The 22,023-nt window shown below is 41.7% G+C and overlaps 1 protein-coding gene across 4 annotated transcripts in view; it reads right to left on the reverse strand.

The window, feature by feature from the left end:
- Positions 1-22,023, reverse strand: part of TRPM6 (transient receptor potential cation channel subfamily M member 6) — a 97,661-nt gene that overhangs the window by 58,134 nt on the left and 17,504 nt on the right. For 3 of the 4 annotated variants that reach the window (XR_015946248.1, XM_035099595.3, XM_035099594.3), the window contains exons 2-17: positions 20,788-20,867; positions 19,359-19,397; positions 17,995-18,175; positions 17,146-17,359; positions 15,486-15,610; positions 13,699-13,870; positions 12,787-12,961; positions 10,410-10,533; positions 10,113-10,185; positions 9,887-9,987; positions 9,538-9,672; positions 7,158-7,211; positions 6,203-6,343; positions 4,503-4,631; positions 3,289-3,569; positions 1,551-1,779 (exon numbers count right to left, since the gene is read on the reverse strand). Coding sequence is in view for 3 of the 4 variants with exons in the window: in XM_035099595.3 (XP_034955486.3) it covers positions 1,551-1,779; positions 3,289-3,569; positions 4,503-4,631; positions 6,203-6,343; positions 7,158-7,211; positions 9,538-9,672; positions 9,887-9,987; positions 10,113-10,185; positions 10,410-10,533; positions 12,787-12,961; positions 13,699-13,870; positions 15,486-15,610; positions 17,146-17,359; positions 17,995-18,175; positions 19,359-19,397; positions 20,788-20,867 (2,253 nt within the window). In the remaining variant the exon portion in view is untranslated. Of the gene's footprint in view, positions 1-1,550; positions 1,780-3,288; positions 3,570-4,502; positions 4,632-6,202; positions 6,344-7,157; positions 7,212-9,537; positions 9,673-9,886; positions 9,988-10,112; positions 10,186-10,409; positions 10,534-12,786; positions 12,962-13,698; positions 13,871-15,485; positions 15,611-17,145; positions 17,360-17,994; positions 18,176-19,358; positions 19,398-20,787; positions 20,868-22,023 lie in introns of those variants that run through there. The other variant, XM_035099597.3, reaches the window with a different exon arrangement.

Genomic DNA, 22,023 nt, shown 5'->3' on the forward strand with positions numbered 1-22,023 from the left:
GGCCCCAGAGCCTGACTCCTGCCCATACTCCTGACACTGCCTTTAGGTGTTTTCTAAATGTCAGGTAGTTGTTTATCTCCTTGACCTCTGATGGGAGGGCGTTCCACAGGGCGGGCGCCACTACCGAAAGTGTTAACATTACACTTGCGCATGCCAGGTCCAATAAAGTCATAAGCAGTGCATACATACATGTGCACACATGCCAATACTTAGAAAATTCAGGGCATCATAGAGGAGATTAAGAGAAATATAATCCATATGTGTGGCAAACAGAAGGAGCTCCCAAATGGACAGTAGCATAAGCAATAAGCAGGCAAAACTGGGGCAAGCAACCAAGAGGAATTTTGCTAGGTCAAATTAAGCCACAAGCCCCACACAGGCATGCAATCTTGCTTGCATGTCCCTCAGCCAGAACAACCTTTTCCCTCTGCTGGCCAGTCAGCCAGCCATTTTCTCTTTCCCAGCAGACGGACATGATAATGCAGCTCCCTCGAAAACTTTGGCTTGGGAAAGAAAACTACGGTATTCTAAATATCTACCTCCTTATGCTGCACACACAAATATGGAAGGCACAGGCGTAATTGTTGACTTTGAAAACTATTACAATGTAATTAAAGGTAGGAGACTTTAAATCTGTGTTTGCTTTGGCAGAAAAGGAACTAAGATGCTTCTGTGGGAAGGAATATACTCCTTTTTATGGCTTTCAAGAGTGCAAGGTACACAGTCTTCCCTACAACAGGCCTAGTAGGAGACACTTGCAAAGAGATAATAAGCAGCTGACTTCTTGAGAAACATAGAGGAGTGTCTTCTAGGAGCTATTCAAGGAGAAGTTTGCTTCCTCTGCCTTAGCAATTCTCTTCCCCCACCCTCAATATCCTTATCCATCTGTTTGTTGTGACAGACGGATTACACAGTTTCTGTCCTATACATTTCCCCCCCCTTTTGTAACCAGAGATATGACACAATTTTCTACAACTATTTGACAAAGCATGTTTAGATGGGACTCTGGAAGGATTTGACTGCTTAACTAAGATTTCTTTCTTTAATGTTACCATCCTTCAATAGGTATTTCCAGGGGGAGGGTTCACAAAGATGCCCACTTTCGGTCCATCCTGCCTGTGATTCATGTCCTGCCCTCATGTCCTGAGTTCAACAGGGCTGATTTCCCAGAGGACAGAAAGTGGGGTGTCGGGGAAAGTGCTGAAGTGCTGACAGGAACTGTTTCTGACTGTGTTCTTGCTCCCACAGTTCACCAGTTGCATTTGCCCTGCACGAATACACTCAGCGATGAACAAGAGCGCTGATGGATAGTGCACAACATCTTTTGTGACCGGAGCACAGGACAACAGCAGACCTAATGCAGGCTGCACTATTTGCACAATCCAAGCCTAAGTTATCCTCACACCTGATCTTTGAAAGTCTCCTCTCAACAAACCCATTGAACTTGAATGAGATGAGCCGCCATGCAGTGACAGCACAAGGTGATTATCAACCCCCCCCCAACCCCATTATTGGCACACAGGATAAGGAACTGCTAACAGCTGCTGTACCTTAAACCAGGAGTTCTTTCTCATTTTCAGGCGTCCCATCCACATATCAGTCAGTAGCATCTGTGTGCACGTGTGAGATACAAAGGGTCGCAATACCACAGACACGGCCAGCTTCAGGCATGTTGAGTTACTCCAGTTCTTCAGCTCGTATGTTAGCAGTTTCATGGCCATCTGCTCATTTTGTTTGAAAGCATTATCCAGCACATCTAGAGCCAGCTGCCCAAACTCACTATGACAGCAAAAGAAAAGCCAGGTTTGGGGGGGGGGGGGAAATGTTGCCTGTCTTAGAGTACTGACGGAGCACAAATAACAGAGGCAGGCAGTATGGCTTGTATTAAGCACCTCTCATATGAACAGTGTGGTCCAAACTGTGGACTCCAGTAGGAATTTCTCCAAGTAAATGTGTGCTTAGGAGTACAGCCATTGTGTTTTTCCTATTGTTTCAAATAAACCCATCATTCTGAGAAATTCTTCTGGTAATCCAGAAATTCTTCCGCTAATCTTAGACCCACACCTGTACATCTATAGCAAAACACCTGTTGATTTTAATGGATTTTGGATTGAATGGATTTGGGCTATGAAACCTGTTGAACTCCTTACAGCACAATTCTGTGCCTGCTTACTTAGAAGTACCATAATTTCCACTGTTCAATGGAGCTTACGGTATTTTGACCTTGGCACTAAAACAAATGACATACATTTTTAAAAGAACTTTAAAATGAATGTAAAATACTGCATACTGAATGTAAAATACTGCATACTGAAATCTGCCTTCAAGCAGAAGACATAAATGAAATAAATGAAATAATATTGCAAAAATAATTCAAAAAACATATTGGCCAATATTATGCAACAGTATTTAGTGGATAACATCTATACTTCTGAGACATGGAAGAATGAGCATTGATAAGCAACTTTAACAATATTTATCTCAGCTCAGTTATGTCAACCTACAATAGAGTTAAAAAACTTTCCTAACAATATTACTAAAAAATATATGTCTAATGTAACACACACACACACACACAAATCAGGAATCAAAATAATAAGATACAAAACTCATAAAAAAATCAAGTATTAACATGCATGACAAAAATTCTATTGCTTCAAAAGGACTATGTTCTTAAACTGGAAAGCACATAGGATCCTTCTTGGGAATGTTCTGTTCCAGCTACATGGAACTTCTGTTAAACTAAAAGTTCTGTTTCTTGATGTGCCCAATGGGGCAAAGAATGGCATAAAAATAGAGATGTTGAAATAATGGACTTTTTCTAATAAAAAATGGAGGCACAGAAAATTCTACATTAGACGGAATACTGGCTTGTCAGTATTTCTCACCAATTTTCTTTTCATTACTACCGGTAGGAAACCCAGCCCAATGGACAGGTTATTATTATTATTATTATTATTATTATTATTATTATTATTATTAGGAAATGTACTCCTTTAAGGAAATGTGCCTTTCAGCTCAGATCATCCTTTTTAGAACTATTCTCCTCCTTTGCCTGCTAAGCTAAAGGATACCCTTCAGCTGTCACCAACTCTAATGTTAAGAACAGAAGAAGTGTCCTGCTGGAAGAGGCCAAAGGCCCACCTAGTCCAACACTCTTTTCTGACAGTGGTCAACTAAATGCCCATGGGAAGCCCATTATATAATCTTAGGTGATGGAGAGAAAAATGTCTAACCATTCTAAGCACTGTAGATCTGTATTATCTGAAGTGAAGGGAGAATCCCTACTTTGAATACTTCTTCAGCTCTTCTGACGTATCGTCCTCCATGTTGCTTTGCTTAGCTTCATGTGCCATCGCTCTGTAGAGTTTGCAAGCCACCACAGCCTTGACCATGGCTTCCTTTCCATGCTGCCAGAAGAACATGGCCATCTTCTGCCTTTTCATCAATACTGCCCAAACCAAGAGATCATTATATGGGTATATAAACCCAACTGATTGTTGGTCATCAGAGACAGTAAATTCATCCTTTAGCTTCTTTCTAGACTTGTGAAGAACAGCTGTTTTTTGCTGCAAGTTAATAAATAAAAAGTTACTCAAAGTCTAGCACCTCTATGCACAATTTGCTTACTTCAAATCAAATTTCTGAGTTATGGGGCTATTATCCACAAGGGTTATAGAATATATTAAATGACAGCTATGATAAATACAGAATCACAATCCACAAAAGGAACCACATTCTAGATGAAATAATATACTCAAAGCTCCATATAACAGAATGCAACTATTAATATCAATTTTGTGTTCTATTATGCAGAAAGGTAGAAAATTCTGACAAGATTTAATAGGTCAGATCCTTGATCAAGATAGCTCAATATTGTCTACACTGACTGACAAAAGCTTCAGACAGCAGTCTCTCAAGTCCTACCTCAAGATGTCAGGAATTGAACTCATATGTGCTCTGCCACTGAGTCGTTGGCCAGAACAGCTCTCCATTGGAATTTCTTTTAAAATGCCTATTCACTTGCCTTGGGTCCAAAACTGACTGAACATCCTGCCTTTGGGTCTCTTTGCCCTTCCCTTAAAGAGGAACAAATTTAGAGGTGCATGACACACATCTAGAGAAGATGCTGGTGACGAGTCTTTCTCTGGATTGTTGGACAGCGAAGAATGGAGAAACTGGCCTCTCAGAGTTTCTGAAAAACTCTAAGGAACACAAATCTAAGTTTGTATTAGGAACCCATAGACCTACAGTCATTCACTTTCAAAGTTTTCAACCACCACCCCTCATAACACAGAATAAACCATTATCTCCAAGGGGATTATAGGGAACCAACTGTGGTTCTTGATTTTCACGTGATTCAAGCCCTGAAGAGGAAATGATTTACTTTAGCCATTGAATCTGCCTCTGACCCATGTATAAACCCATTGGATGAGTAAACAGGATTTTTCAGCCTGCTGGTTTTCTATCAAATTGCATAAGCAAGCAAAGAATCACAGTACTTTGTATTTGTATGGCTGTGCTGTTCGGATGAACTGGGAATGTGAGGTGTTTTCATCAGATTTATTTCTACTCCTCATATGATTATTCTGATGAAGGGAGAAGTTCTGCGTCAAGCTGGAGACAACTCTCTGGTTCCATGAAACAAAGAGAAAGAGACAAATGAGATCTGGATCATCATGACCATGTTTACCAAAACACAGTAACAGAGGTTTATAATTTTCTCTTCCACTTAAAGTAGTTATGGGGAACCTGCGGCACTCCAGATATTGTTGGATGGTTGGCCATGCTGGGAATGTCAGGGAAACATAGGGTCGGCAGTCCCGCTGGTGTGTGCACACCTGCAGGACTATTGCTGCCAATGTGACACTCCCCTGACCACTCCATCGCCACATCAACCTATCCCATCCTGATTCCTGACGAACACAGTACTACATGGATATGCTGCCTTTCCGAGGAACTACCACTGCTCAGTAGCATGAGCACAAAATGATAAATGGAAAATAGGTTCCTCTAAATAGGAAGAAGTAGGGATCCAGGTGGTGCTGTGGTTAAACCACTGAGCCTAGGGCTTGCTGATCAGAAGGTCGGCGGTTCGAATCCCTGTGACGGGGTGAGCTCCCGTTGCTTGGTCCCAGCTCCTGCCAACCTAGCAGTTCGAAAGCACGTCAAAATGCAAGTAGATAAATAGGAACTGCTACAGCGGGAAGGTGTGGGACCCAGGTGGCGCTGTGGTTAAACCACTGAGCCTAGGGCTTGCTGACCAGAAGGTCGGCGGTTCGAATCCCTGTGACGGGGTGAGCTCCCGTTGCTTGGTCCCAGCTCCTGCCAACCTAGCAGTTCAAAAGCACGTCAAAATGCAAGTAGATAAATAGGAACCGCTACAGCGGGAAGGTAAACGGTGTTTCCATGTGCTGCTCTGGTTTGCCAGAAGCGGCTTTGTCATGCTGGCCACATGACCTGGAAGCTATACGCCGGCTCCCTCGGCCAATAATGCGAGATGAGCGCGCAACCCCAGAGTCGGTCACGACTGGACCTAATGGTCAGGGGTCCCTTTAAATAGGAAGAAAGGGCCCTCAAGGGCCCTGAGCCAACATCCCACCTGATACTGAAAGGCTTTTCTGGGCTCACAAATGCACAAGGTGAGCAAATTGCAATCTGTTAGACAGGCATCAGAACGTATTAAAATGATGTCAAGAGATGAGAAGCAGAAAGTTCAAGTACTACCTTATTTTGTAAACAAGCATTATATCCAGTGAAGACACAATAAATATTGATCCCCACAATTCTATTTAACAATTACATCTCAGATCAAAAATAAATTGGCTAAATGATGGTTAAATGGGCTATATTTGCATTATTTATTATTCTAGTGTATTATCTATTAATATGATGCTTGACTGGATGTGGAAATGCATTTTTTTGTAGTATTCCAATTCTGATTCCTTACTAAATATCCAAACTGTAATCACATATACACATTAAACTATTTCCTCTAAACCAGGCACCCCCAAACTTGGCCCTCCAGCTGTTTTGGGACTACAATTCCCATCATCCCTGACCACTGGTCCTGTTAGCTAGGGATGATGGGAGTTGTAGTCCCAAAACAGCTGGAGAGCCGAGTTTGGGGATGCCTGCCCTAAACTCTATTTCTATAAGCTCTCGCTGATGGAAGCAGCTGTGACCATTTTATTGAGTTTACCTCATGTTTCCTGTAAAGGCTATTGTACAGAACTCGGAAATGCTTTCTTGTGTAGCTGCTCTGATAAGCTCCACCAATCAAGTATTCTATTACCAATCCAATATCAATCAGAGATATTTTATAATCCACAGGAAGAGTACTCTGTAACACAAATATTTGACATTTCATATAACAATCATAAGCATATTGATACTGCTTTAGAGCACGAATCAAGAATCCTTCACAAGCACTTTATAATCTGAGCCACTAAATAAATATTCAGGAAAATAGTTTAATAGCTTGAGCCACTTATTAGCCAATAAGAAGTTTCTCAGATTGTCCATATTTAAACATATGATGTTTTTCCTTCAACATCTTTATCATACTGACTGGCTGTGCCCAGATGACATATATCCTACTGATAGCAGCTCTAATCAACTCCCACCTGGAAACCTATGTCTCCGCTGCGGAAGGACATGTGGATCCAGAATTGGCCTCCACAGTCACTTACAGACTGTTAACACAGTTAAGACTGTGTTCGTGGAAGACAATCTTACTCAGCTATGAGTGATCACCAAAGAAGAAGAAAACAGTTCAAGTTCTATTTAGAATGAGTGTTTGTTGCTATTCCTAACATTTTTGAAGTTGCTGCTAGTCTGGTTGGGCCAATAAGATCAGCACAGCTCCCAAGCTGGACCCTATAGTCCTATAAACAGCATATAGCAAGTGGTGATTCAGTTGTGATCATGGCAAAAACCACCATCTAAAGGAGTTCTTCCTGTCAACCTAGCAGTTCAAAAGCATGTCAAAGTGCAAGTAGATAAATAGGTACCGCTCCGGCGGGAAGGTAAACAGCCAATAACACAAGATGAACGCCGCAACCCCAGAGTCGGTCATGACTGGACCTCATGGTCAGGGGTCCCTTTCCCTTTACCTTAAAGGAGTTCTAGCTCATCATTCTTCAGAATGTAATTACCTGTTTCACGTCACAAACAAGATGACGCAGAAGAAGATTTGTTGGCCCTTGTTTCTGAAATGTTAAAAGAAGAATGACAAGAACACAGGGACTAAATTAAAAGAAAGGAAGAAACTTTCTTTTCTTTGATTCAGAAATAAAGATTCAGAAACAAGACAGCTAGTACATTAATATTTATTAAGAACTAAATTTTGTTTAAGACTTGGGCTGGAGAAAGCTGTATTTAAAAAGAGAAAGCACATTCTTCAGCTGCATTTCCTCCCCATGATCACAACAGAACCATCAGATCAATCTATCAATCAACCTATCATTATCTTCAAATGAGCCTCCTGCCGGGCTGAACTGCTTCTTTTTTTGTTTATATAGATTGGGCAAGAGGTGGAGGCTGTGAGACTGCAAGAGGAAATAGTCTCTCTTTTATCCTTGCTGTCTTATCCTGCATGCCTCCCTCATAGATTTTAAACTGGCCTTTGGGGCATTGTAACCTGCCCTTTACATTTTCTGCCATTCCTCTAGAAAATTAAACAAATTGTCTAGTTACTGTTACACTTGTGGAAGGAAAGGCACTTTTTCATATCTTTAAATACATCCAAAAGAGCAAAATCCAAGGACCAAGGCACAGAACTCATTGTAGCAGAAGCCTCAGCATATGCACTGCAAGGCCTCAGCTGTGATGATGAAGTAAATGGCAAACTGTCTTGAATAACAAAACGAAAACATCATTGTCTGCTCTCTTTTCGATGAAACAAATAGATCAACAGATAAACAAGGAAGAACAGAAGATGACGTTACTTTGTAGCTTGGGTCATCTGCCCATTCATCCATCTAGGATAAAGCAGTCATGACAGGCAGTTCTGCAGGAGCATATACCAGTGTTTCTCAACCTTTTTTGGGCCACGGCACACTTGTTCCGTGAAAAAAATCACGAGGCACACCACCATTTAAAAAGTTAAAAAAATTAACTCTGTGCCGCCCTATATTATAATTATGACTATAAGAAACACTTGCCAAATATTGCTTTCCGGCGGGTTAGTGTTGTGTATTGGCGGCCGCCAGGCTCGTTTGCACTGAGCTTTGGGAAAGAGGAGGAGAAATATTGAGTTCCGGCGGCCGCCAGGCACGTGACAATGCAAATCGCCCTTCTCGACGCCGCATTTCGCGGCACACCAGCCAGCGTCTCGTGGCACACTAGTGTGCCACGGAACAGCAGTTGAGAAACGCTGGCATATACAACTAGGCATGCACCTGCACAATAGCCACTCACCAAGACCTATGACCAGAACTATGCAACGAGTTCGGGGGGGATAATAATAATAATAATAATAATAATAATAATAATAATTTATTATTTCATACCCTGCTTACAACAGAATATTAAAATACAGAAATCCATCAAACATTAAAAGCTTCCCTAAACAGGGCTGCCTTGAGATGCTTTCTAAAGGTCTGGTAATTGTTATTCTCTTTGACCTCTGGTGGGAGGGCATTCCACAGGGCGGATGCCACTACTGAGAAGGCCCTCTGCCTGGTTCCCTGTAATTTGGCTTCTCGTAGCGAGGGAACCGCCAGAAGGCCCTTGGCGCTGGACCTCAGTGTCCGGGCAGAACGATGGGGAAGGAGACACTCCTTCAGGTATACTGGACCGAGGCCGTTTAGGGCTTTAAAGGTCAGCACCAACACTTTGAATTGTGCTCGGAAACGTATTGGGAGCCAATGTAGGTCGCATTCTGGGTTAGTTGTAGTTTCCAGGTCACCTTCAAAGGTAGCCCCACGTAGAGCACATTGCAGTAGTCCAAGCGGGAGATAACTAGAGCATGCACCACTCTGGCGAGACAGTCCGCGGGCAGGTAGGTTCTCAGCCTGCGTACCAGATGGAGCTGATAAACAGCTGCCCTGGACACAAAATTGACCTGCGCCTCCATGGACAGCTATGAGTCCAAAATTACTCCCAGGCTGCACACCTAGTCCTTCAGGGGCACAGTTACCCCATTCAGGACCAGGGAGTCCTCCACACCTGCCCGCCTCCTGTCCCCCACAAACAGTACTTCTGTCTTGTCGGGATTCAACCTCAATCTGTTAGCTGCCATCCATCCTCCAACTGCCTCCAAGCACTTCACCGCCCGCCCCAAGCCCAAGGTGGAAGTGGGCTTCAGGGGGAGCAGTCCTCCCAAACACTCCCTGGCAGAGCAGCAGCAGAAATGTTCCCAAACACTCCCTAGGCATACTTATAACAGCTTTTTGGATTCTATGCTACAAGTTCAAACATCCACGCAAAAATGCAGAAACGACCTATTGTTCCATTGGAACTACCTCTGAATATTAGCAAAGTAGATACATATTTAAGCAAAATGTATTCAGCATTGGAATTCCAGGCACTCACAGTATTGTACAGTTCTTCCAATCGGGTTATGGTAAGAAAGCGGTGCAGATTCACTCCATGTTCTATTAGCAACTTCACAAATTCTACCCGATCCATCACCAAAGCATCAAGCATTGCTTGTTCCAGGGACCCAACCTTCAAACAATTGCAGGAAATGTAAAGAAAGGGGGAGAAATAATTGTTTTCTTCATAACTTTTGCAATTTCTGGGAGTTATTTGAATCTCAGTGCTGGTGAGCAAACTCCAATTCAATATTCTCCTTAAACACATTAAGACAAATATAAAAGTGCAGAAACACAACTGTAAATGTTTGTCCATAGTGTGTGTGAAAAATAAATGTGAAAACTACCTTCCAGTGCTGTCCATAAATCAATATATGCTTCTTAGCAATGTCCAGTCTGTTCCAGGCCAGTGCCAGGTTTAGCTGATCTGGAGCAGACATATTTGTTCCTACAAAAAAAGAAATTATTCTTTTAGATTTTATACAAAAAGTTTTTCCTCTTCTACTTCCTAAGTAATTCTTATGCATTGCTATGACTTTGAAGAAAGAGGCAGAAATTATGATATGCATGTACCTTTTAAGAGTGCAGTCAGGATTGCCAAATCAATGTCCTGATGCTCATCCGACTCTGCATCAAATATGGTTATCTGTCAAAATAACAAAACATTTTACTGAGAGAAGAGAGAAAACCACCAGACAATTCAGAACTACATGATGGGCAAAGGATAGGCAGTAAACTGTGACCGGCAATCATTTTTCTAAACATGATTAATTTAGTGGAACATCTCCTGAACCCAAGTCAAAATTCAATGGCACTCTAGAGAATGAGATTAATGAAAAGAATTTCATGAATTTATCATACAGTACTTACAGAATCCCTGTGTTCCATGCACTCCATTAACATTTTAAATAAATGGTGGGACTGTTTCTGCCCCAAACTGAAGGTGTTCTGAATCATTAATAATATCTCTTCCTTAAGCTGAGGGCTCAAATTCCTGAGAAAGAAATGTATGTACAAAAAGATAATTATTATTGCACCAATAGATACTTATTGTCAGTTACTGTAGTACTGTAAATATTTTTCAACAAATGTGTAACACACAAAGCTTCCCCCATCACTTTACTTGTACTGCTTGTCCCACTACACAAGGGCAACAAATGCCCTCCAGATGTTATTGGACTACAAATCCCATCAGCACCAACCTGTTGGACAACGGTCAGGGATGATGGGAGCTGGAGTCCACCAAAATATGGAGGGCATCACTGAGTCTACCCTTGCATTAGATAGTGACTAAAACATCACCCCTAAACAACTGAAGTCAAGGCTTGTCCACAAAAAGAATAAAGGATGCAATTAAGAATGGTTCCCTGCAAATCTCATCTAAATTAATGTTACTTTACACATACTTAGGGATGCGGGTGAGCTCCCGTTGCTCGGTCCCAGCTCCTGCCCTCCTAGCAGTTCAAAAGCACGTCAAAGTGCAAGTAGATAAATAGGTACTGCTCCGGCGGGAAGGTAAACGACATTTCTGTGTGCTGCTCTGGTTCACCAGAAGAGTCATGCTGGCCTCATGACCCAGAAGCTGTCTGCGGACAAACGCCGGCTCCCTCAGCCTATAGAGCAACCCCAGAGTTGTCCATGACTTTACCTTTAAGGGACCCCTGACCATTAGGTCCAGTTGTGACTGACTCTGGTGTTGCAGCGCTCATCTCGCGTTATTGGCTGAGGGAGCCGGCGTACAGCTTCCAGGTCATGTGGCCAGCATGACTAAGCCTCTTCTGGCGAACCAGAGCAGCACACAGAAATGCCGTTTACCTTCCTGCTGTATCTACTTGCACTTTGACGTGCTTTCGAACTGCTAGGTGGGCAGGAGCTGGGACCGAGCAATGGGAGCTCACCCCGTCACGGGGATTCGAACCGCCAACCTTCTGATTGGCAAGCCCTAGGCTCAGTGGTTTAACCCACAGCGCCACCCGCATCCCTTTACCTTTACCTTTAACACATACTTAGTTGGTTACAGTATAGGCATTCCACCTAAGTAACAGTCAATCCGCACTGTACAACTGTGATTGGTAACTAGTTTGGCTGATGGCGAAATTACCGTATGTTGCCTCTGCCCCACTTACTGTTGTTGACATATGCATAGATTGTGGAGAAAGAATATAATAATAATAATAATAATAATAATAATAATAATAATAATAATAATAAAAAAATTTTTTATACCCCGCCCATCTGGCTGGGTTTCCCCAGCCACTCTGGGCAGCTTCCAACAGAAGAATAAAATAATCGATTAAATATTAAAAGCCTCCCTAAACAGGGCTGCCTTCAGATGTCTTCTAAAGAGTTTAAAAGGACCCATAGGATGAGCCCAAGGCAATGATGGGTCAACTAGTGGTTGATCTGGACGATGGGCTGCCAGATTTCCACTGTAGAAGCACCCAAAGAATAATGGCTTATAAATAGTAATGTCAAATGTTAATATGAGCAGTACAATTTCAACGTGAAAATGTCCAATCTAGGGGAAGAGAAACATCTCTGAATGGTAAGAAATATGCTGAAGTTGGTGAAACTAGGCTGGAAGTATTAGACAGATAGATCTTGAAAATATAGGGCTATTCAGAATATGTGCCCTACAACACTTGTAGAGCATCAGAATCATAGTTTGACCACCATCTCAGTTTCACTACCAATTGGACCACTTTAGCTACTTCTCCAGAACCACCCTGTGAGGACACAAAAAAGAAAATGCTGGTGACCAGAATCTTCACCATTTGCCAAGCACATATTCCCAGTACTGTACTATCCATCAGTCAATAAATAAAATAAGGAAGTGACTAGCTAGCAGTACAGGAAGCAAATTGGGCAGGTATGAGAAAGAGATAACAGGTGGTATCCAGTGAGTTTTGCTCAGAGCAGACCCATTGAAATTAATTAACATGACTTGGTTAGGGCCATTAATTTAAATGGGTGTAGCCTGAGTAAAATTTAGTAGACTACCATGCTACAGCAGATGAAAGGATCAGCATCAGGGCCAGAAAGGTCCTGGGAAAAGGCCTAGAAAAAGGCTGAGCAATTCTTCTTTCCTTGCTCAAGAGTGAGAAGTTCAGAGACAATCTAATTAAAACATGTTTTTTTTAAAAAAAACAACAACCAAGATTTCTTAGCTATAGCCTTGTTTGATTAAAGGCATCTTTTGCAATGAAGTGGCAAGTGCAAGCAAATGCTGCAAGCTGCAAGTACTCACGTCATATCTGCTGTGTGCTTATGGGTGAAAGCGAGAAGGTCGGCTGCTCGCCCAGTTCCCTCATAAACTACTACGGGGACAGCCGGCTTGTCCCTCACATATTCCCACACTGTCAGGATTTCATTTGGACCACCTTCCACCAGCAGCCCAACTAAGGGCACTCCTTGTCCCATTCCTATTTCAAACAACATTGAAAATGTCAACAGGGCAGAGTTCCACAGTGATATAATAACCCACTTTTGTACCCATCAAGATTTTTAAAAATCACAAGACAAAAAGTAGGGCTATTGCCAGTTTTGTTTTTTAATGGTCAATTAAATAATGTTTTACTCAACTGTTCATTTCACTGATTAAATTTGCATGAACATACATGTGAGTAAAACATTGATAATTCTAAAGCAAAAAGCATTATTAGTTTTTGCTTTTTAGAAGAACAACTTGTATGTCCGCTTCTTAGAAGATGGAAGTGTGACAGAGAAGAAATGATGTATTCAAAAAGCTGCAGGTGGCTGGAACTAAGTATTAAAACTGCAGTATTTTAAAATAAAAAATGTACTACTCAATGAATTGGGACAAAAGAAAACCTATCAAAACAATTGCTAATTGATTAAGCCTCGTTTTTTTAACTTTAATTTTTATTGGCAACATTCACATATCACAATACACCATAGTCAATGGTCGCAGTAAACCATACTGAATGACAGTGCAGAAAACTTCCACTGTGCTCCTCCCTAAAGATTTGTAAAACAGATTTAAGATACGTTCCAGGCACCAATTTCCTGTAGGGAAAACATGACACGCTGGTATCCAGGAGAAGTTACTTCTCTTCTCTTATTAGGGCAATGCCAGCTATCAATGGTGCCTGAGATAAGACACTTCTTACAAAGTGAACCCGGAACAAGGATAACTTACTAGAGTGTATTTTCTGGAGTGACAGGTATTTTTCTAGATTCCTCCTGAGTTTCATCTCATTGCCATATTTGCCCACTGTGCCATCATCAGCCAGTATGAAGTGGGAATGCATGCTGTTCAGGGTGCTCAGCTTGCTGAGAGGATTGCTCAAGGTCTGATACAGGCACACTACCTGAGGAGAATTCAGGTAAAAGCAAAACAAAACAGCCCCACCAAAATACTATAGCATTCTCATCTGCCTGATTTAGACATTTCTATTGCCTAATAGAGAAATAATTTGTTTTATTTCACAAGAATTCATGCATCAGCTCTTGATATATTTGCATAGTATTTTCTAATAATCCTTGTACACATTGATATTCTATAAGGCAGAAGACCTGAGGTCCTTTGTCACTGCTATTTTAAAAACATTCTTTTACACAGTGCTTTTTTCTGGGGGGACACATTTTGTGAATCTAAGTTTGGCCTCATTGAGGGGGAGTATTTCAATATGAGTAGGAAACTGAGAGTACTCCTTTTTTTATATAGAAAAAAGCACTGCTTTTACATCATCACCAATCCAGTCTCCAAACAGCAGAATAATGGTATCCTTCCTGAAGTACAACAGGGTTATGGGTGGTATTTAAATACCTTTTGCTCAGAGTAGACTCACTGGAATTAAGGTAATAAGAATGATTACGTTAGGTCAATTAATTTCAATGGGTCTACAACGAGTAAAACTGGACCAGATTCGACTAATGAGTGCAAGGACTTCCTCTAGCACAGTGGGGGCTCCCCCCCCCATTTCTTCCTCCCCACCCCCACTCCTCCAACTGCCTTGAGGAAACTTCCCCAAACAGTAGACAAAGGGGAGAAGAGGGGAGATCATTGCATGAAATGCTTGCGCTGATGAAACAACCTTCTTAGCACTATGTTGAATTCCCCCCTTGTGTTGAAGAGTACTTCCAAACAGGGGTTTAATTTTGAAAAAAAGGTCATTCAGATATTGCAAACAGGTAACAAAGAGGCTTTTTTAAACATCGGGTTTTTTCAGGAGAGGGTCAATCTAGATGAAATGGGGGGGGAGAGGAATATAGGCTGGCATTTTGATGCTTATGTCATCATATAGATACTGTGAAAAAAACTGCATAGATTTCCACAATAAACACCCATCTGGGAAGCACTTAGATATGAGGTAATCCATACAATAGTTTCTATCCCATTGCCACTAATATCCATATATACAGTATCTGCATTGCATAAATTACATATGTGCAGCTGATGGTAAGTTACACAAGAATAATTGCACAAAGCACCCTTTTTGCTATGGGACATGGGGGGTGCTGTGGTCTAAACCACTGAGCCTAGGGCTTGCCGATCAGAAAGTCGGCAGTTCAAAACCCCGTGATGGGGTAAGCTCCCGTTGTTCGGTCCCAGATCCTGCCCACCTAGCAGTTTGAAAGCACATCAAAGTGCAAATAGATAAATAGGTACTACTCCGGCGGGAAGGTAAACGGCGTTTCTGTGTGCTGCTCTGGTTCGCCAGCAGCAGTATAGTCATGCTAGTCACATGACCTGGAAGCTGGCTGCGGACAAATGCTGGCTCCCTTGGCCTATAGAACAAGGGACACCAGAGTCATCCGCAACTGGACCTAATGGTCGGGGTACCTTTACCCTTTTTGCTGGAGATGCAAGTTTGTACATACGAAACAGCTCTTCCCTACAGGCAAACCCCTACTTTGCAGGCTTTGGGGCTGAGGGAAAGAGTGCACTTAAAACAAGAAAACAAAAAGCATTCATTAACTCACATCTTTTCCAATGAGGTCCCTCTGGTTCTCAATGATACCCCAAGGGGGGATTCCAACAGCCAATATCTTTCTTAAGTACTGAGAGGCATGGAGTTTCAAGGCATCTCCCACGTGCTTAGACACGCCTAGAAATATTATCACTATCATCATTAATATTACAAAACAGCTGGCATCTTGCCATCACAGCATATAATTCTATGTAGATTCTTTGTAATCTGCATAGATGAAAGGCAGTCTAGACATGAAATTGTCATGGATTCTACTCAGTATTGATTCAGAGCAGAACTCCAACCAGGGCCATCTTAAGCATGTCGGGCGCCCGGGCGCCGTGGTGCGATGATCGCTCCGGTGCCCCCCGCCTCGTTTCTCACTGCGGCGGGCGGGCGCAGCGCCGCTGCAGCGGGCACCCGGGCTTCCCTTAGAGCCGGCCCTGACTCCAACGTATAGTTAGCAAGTTAGAAACTAAAACATGTTGTGGGATTCCCAAGGCAATTGTATTTCATCCAGCAAAGCTTTACTACTACTGAAGGCAAATGAGCATAATGGTCACAAATTGACACCGTCCATAAGAAGTCCAGTTGCAGCAGACTTAAACTTACAATAACTTACAATAAGACTAAAACTTAACACTATATACAGAACACCACACCAGAAGGAAACAGAGACAGAAAGAGAGTGAAACCCAAGCTCCTCACTATTATAATCAGCATGACCTTGACAGAAAGAGATAACAGGACCAGTTTAAGCCAGCTGTACTCAGCTTCTCTGAAGGAATAACCCAAATATCATGAACCTTCTGCGAAGAGTAATTTTGTTGTTCCCAGAAGGGGACAATGACACTAAAGATATCTTATCTTGTTTCTTTCACACGGAGAAGCTTCGAGAACCCTCTTGAATTAATTAGAATAGGAAAGATCTCTACACATCAGATCAATACTTTCTGTACCAAGAAATGCAAACTGACAGAAATAAGTAAGAAATTTATATCACATCCAAACTGCAAAAAGGAAATAGCTCATAGCCTAAGAACATGGTGAAGTTACATACATGGAAAATGTTGCATTTGTGGGACTTCTCCACCGAATTGTGAGCTGTATTTCTTGAATAACACAATGTTTTTCAACCACATAGTTATTACAGCCACACTATACACTTAAACTATTAACAGTCATGGCTTCGCCCAAATAATTTTGGGAACTGTAGTTTGTTAAGTGTGCTGAGAGTTATTATTATGTCACGATTATTTATTAAATTTATACAATTTATATAGTAAGACCACAGGTTGTCAGGAGACCCCTCAGAAATCAAAATTCCCAGAAACCATAACAAACTACACAGATCCAAATATTCCATATGACCAAGGCACAGAAGGGTCAAATTGCCTCACACAGGCAGCTCTAACAAGCTAACCAGCCACAAGCTGCCTGTCATCTAAGAAACCAAAGCTATGAGAGGAGGCATAACTCAGTGGTCGAGCATATGCTCTGCATACAAAGGATCCAGGCACAATTCTTGGCATCTTCATGTAGATTGGGGGGAAATCCTACTTGAAATCCTCAATAATCTAGACAATTCTAAGGTCAGGCTCAGTATAAGACCATTTTTTGGTGTTTCTATCTTCCCCAGAGAGAACATTACATTTCAAAAGAGTTGACTATACCCGTGTTGATGCCTTCTGTTAGTATCCATGCTCCTGTGGTCTCAGCAGCTTTGACCAAGCCTTTGCTCAAAAGCTGCTTAAGTTTAGATGGAAGCTTGAAGTTCTGGATGCCACCATGAACAGAAATGACCAGTTTGGGCAATTCCATCTGCCATTCTTTCACCATGAGTTGTAACAGCTGGTCCACCTTGGTATCATAAGATGTTCTAATATACTGGGAAAAAATAAACTGTAGTTGTTAGAACTACACAGCGAGAAAAGGTAGCCTATATTTTATAGGGTGAAGATATCATCTTAGTCCTAACCTCTTCAATTTGCTGCAAAATCTAATAGTTCGAACATTTCCAACGGTTTAAATTGGCCTGTTTTCAAAATCACATCATAGTGAAACACACACACACACACAGACACACACACAAACCTCATGGGTTAGCATAATGTTCCTTTCAAACACAGGAACAGAAATCCATTGATCATGGTGAGGAACTAAAGTACACTATCACTTAATGTATAGCTGAGTAACTCATGTGTGCTTATCTTTTTGTCTCAGCATTCAGAGGTGAATATGTTCGCTGCTTTAATTTCAAAAGTATTATGCCAGAGATGATGGAAGTTGTTAGAAGCACTCTATTATATGTGATGGTGGTGCTTGATCTTTTAGACACATGCATGCTATCTCTTAATAGTGTAGTCATCAAATTATGAGATAGCATGGAACAAACTCATACCAATTCATACTGGATTTTTATCTAACACCAGCAGTTTTATGTTTAGCACTATTAGTTGTTTTTATGCTAAGTCACGGAGAATGTTATTTTATTACAGCCCTGTTTCAAAGTTTGTACGCACCTTGGCATGGTAAGTGTGATCACCGTCTTGAAAATTGATAGTACCAAATGCATCAGTTGGACTTGTCTTTGTGTCCCTTTGGACGCACCATTCCCTGTTCTCTACCTCCTTTGCAGACAGACAGATGGGCCAGCAACAATCAATCCCAGGATGGTCGCCAATTAGCCGTCCACAACAACATCTTTTAAAAAAGACAAAAAAACTCATAACATTGGCATAAATTAATTAAATGTATTTCTAAACTACGGTACTACATGTAAACAGTGACTAGCTGACAGTAATGCATTGTACTAGAATGCTGTAAGACATTTCTCAAGTTCTATAGAAATGCTGAACAACCCAAACCCCTTGCACTGTACGAATATCATGTTAAAATTATAAGCAAATTGCAGGTTAAGGCTCCTGTTAACATCTTAAATTATCAATCCAGAGATTTCTCACTGGAAAATTCGGACTGAATGGAAGGATAAGACAGAGAAAATGTGGCAATTTTTCAAATATATATGCACAGAATAGCATATTCTGGATGCCTGCAGCTTTTCACAGCTGTTTTATAATGAAGGACAGGTGGATGATATAACTAGATGTGAATAATATATCCTCCTGTTATATTATAGCAGGTGGGAGGATATTCCATTTGAATCAGGACCTCTGGCGGAGGAGTTTCAGTTTCAGTGTCTCTCCTGAGTTGACCTGAAGATACGTACTGGGGTTTAAACCTGGGACATTCTGCATGCAAAGTTGATGCTCTAGCACAGGGGTCAGCAAACTTTTTCAGCAGGGGGCCAGTCCACTGTCCCTCAGAGCTTTGGGGGCGGACTATATTTTGGAAAAAAGTATGAACGAATTCCTATACCCCACAAATAACCCAGAGATGCATTTTAAATAAAAGGACACGTTCTACTCATGTAAAAACATGCTGATTCCCGGACCATCCACGGGCCAGATTTAGAAGGCGATTGGGCCGCATCCGGCTCCCAGGCCTTAGTTTGGGGACCCCTGCTCTAGCACTAAGCTATGGTTTGCAACATAAAGCCTCCACCTGGAAGCACCAATATTTTACTCCTCCACACCAAACTTTCTCTACTATGTAGGCGTAGCCCACTGACAGCTGTGTAACTGCTTGCACTCTCTTTTTGTTTCTTTGTCTTCCCATCTCCAACAGGAGGCACCAGCTGTGCAGGGAAGTCTCTGGATGCCACATGTAGTTTATTGACCACAGCAGGATTTCTAGTAAATCCTCCAGCAGCTGACTGAAATGCAATCAACCATTTTTATTAGTAGTGGACACATCCTTGGTTAGGAATATTTCACACCCATTCTTTATTTTAAAAAATACAGTCCCAAATCATATGTGGTCTTACCGAATTAAGTTCTGGCACACTTGGCATCTTGCGGGACATCTGAAAAGGAGGAGAAGAAGAAGAAGAAGAAGAAGAAGAAGAAGAAGAAGAAGAAGAAGAAGAAGAAGAAGAAGAAGAAGAAGAAGAAGAAGAAGAAGAAGAAGTTGTTAAAAACAGCAGTATGTTGTACAGTTACATTTGTAAAAAAAAAAGTTAGGCTTCAAAAAGGCAGACCATTCATCTGAAGCATTTCATTGCACCACTGTCACAAAAACCTGAGTAACACTTTTTACACAATGTCTTATCTGGACAACATTGTCAGTAAGTTACTGAAAGGTTCAAATGCAAAAATGTAATGGTTCAAAACAACAACTTCAAGGTTGGTAAAAAAAAAATAGAAGCACTGTTTCTAACTTTGACTTCCTAAATATGCATGCTACACCAATTTTAATAATTAATAATCAATGCTACATCTATCCCTGTCAAAATCACCTGTATTGTATATTTCAAAGCAATGAAAGAATTGATTGGGTCAAACTTGGTAAGGTGTAAAAAGAGGGGAAGTTGGCCAGCTGTGTGGGAAGGAGGTGTGGCAAAGGCGTTGGTAGGCGGGGGGGAGGGTAAGCAGACTGGGCAGGGGTCGCAGCCCCTCGTACGCAGCTATTAGTGTAGGGTCTCTCTGGGTGGTTCTTATGATACTCATGGATTGTGGGTTACACACTGGAAACATAGCTGCCAAGTCTCCCGTATTCCCCGGGAAACCCCCGTTTTTCCAGCTGTTCCCATCCGAAAAAATGGATTTTTTTGTTTTCCCCCGGTTTATTTTGGCACGGCGGCCATTTTGGAACCGGGCGGATCATGCCCAGAAGCGACTTTTGATGCTGCTTTGCCCAGTTCCAAAATGGCTGCAGCATGACTTCTGGTGCAGCAGCCATTTTGGAACAGGGCAGAGCAGCATCAAAAGTAGCTTCTGAGCATGCTCCGCCCAGTTCCAAAATGGCGGCAGCGCTACTTTCAGTCTGCTACTTCCAGTCCAGTCCCTTATTTCTCAGGCCGGAACTTGGCAGCTATGACTGGAAAAATGTTGCCTGCAGTGCCCTGTATAAATGTTTGAAGCCGCATGAAGCCAAAGCCTTACTGAAGCTGAGCAGGCCTGGCTCTGTCAGAGAGGGTTCCACGATGGAAGAAATGTAGGATAAACATGTCAGAAAACAAATAAATGATACTGTACAAAGTATGACTGCCATTTTAAGGGAAAAGTGAGCCTCAAATTAAAAATGAAAATATGGCTGAAGTTAACTAGATTATAGTTGTGTTTGTAGCAGCGGGGAGGGCCTATATCTATTCAAGGAAAACTGACATGGTTAAAGTGTGAATTAGAAGTTTTTAATTGTATTTTTAACTTCTTGCTACTTGTACAATTCAACCAAAACAAAGCAAAATAAAGTACCTGTGATGATCTTTGGAACTTGGCACGATTTTTGCACACTCTCTTTTACAGAAGACACCTTCAATCCAAGATTTCTGGGACTAAAAAGAAATATTATACATCAAACAGATACTTTGGGAGGCAAAATAACTATCTGCAATAACTAGTACCGCACATAGGAACTACCTATATGTAGCTATTAGCACATGTTGTAGGACTGAACACAGTTGGCATTAGTATTGTGCATGAGATCAGTTTACAGAGTTACTTATCTCAGAACATTGCAGATTAATCTGTGCTGACCTAAACTCTAGAGTTTAGAATTCACTCACACTAACCCATGCCTAGAGATAGGAAGAAAGCTCACAACCTTCCTAATAGCAAATGAATTGAGTGAGATAAGGAAGAAATGCTGAACTGACAGAACTCATCTCCACTTGCTTGACACAATATTAATACCTGGCAGCTATTTTACATTTGTACAATGAACAGATGGTGCTGGCTATCACTAATTGTGGTCATGTTCTTTTCTTAAAAGATTCAAAACCTTCTGTTCCAATTTAGTAATGACAATCATGGAGAGAAACTTATCCAAGAAATTCTACCCTATCAACAGGTGGAATTCTCTAGTTATCTCTCGCTTGGGGCTACCTTTGAAAGTGACCCGGAAACTACAACTTTGAAGGTGACCCGGAAACTACAACTAATCCAGAATGTGGCAGCTAGACTGGTGACTGGGAGCAGCCACCGAGACCACATAACACCGGCCTTGAAAGATCTCCATTAACTCCCAGTTCGTTTCCGAGCACAATTCAAAGTGTTGGTGCTGACCTTTAGAGCCCTAAACAGCCTCGGTCCAGTATACCTGAAGGAGCGTCTCCACCCCACATCGTTCTGCCCGAACTGCCACCTGAAATTTCCATAGGACCCATTGAAATATTTGATTTGCTGAGTGTCTGAAAAGTGAGGCAAGTGACACAAATCTACAGATATGCAGATTGTTGCATGCAATTGGACTGGGGAAGGGCCAGAGCTCAGTGGTAGAGTATCTGCCTTGGGTTCAATCCCCAGCATCTCCAGAAAGGCCTGGGAGAGAAGTCTGTCTGAAACCCAGTCAGTGAAGCGCTAGATGGACCAGGGGCTCCTATGTTGCGAAGCTCTATATTCCATTCTTCACCAAACCATGACAGGCATTTATTTATTTCATAAAATTTATAGACTGCTTGATTGTAGAAAACCTCAAAGCAGTTTACAAAA

Source organism: Zootoca vivipara, chromosome 10, assembly GCF_965207765.1.
Source record: "Zootoca vivipara chromosome 10, rZooViv2.hap1.1, whole genome shotgun sequence".
Classification (NCBI taxonomy): domain Eukaryota; kingdom Metazoa; phylum Chordata; class Lepidosauria; order Squamata; family Lacertidae; genus Zootoca; species Zootoca vivipara.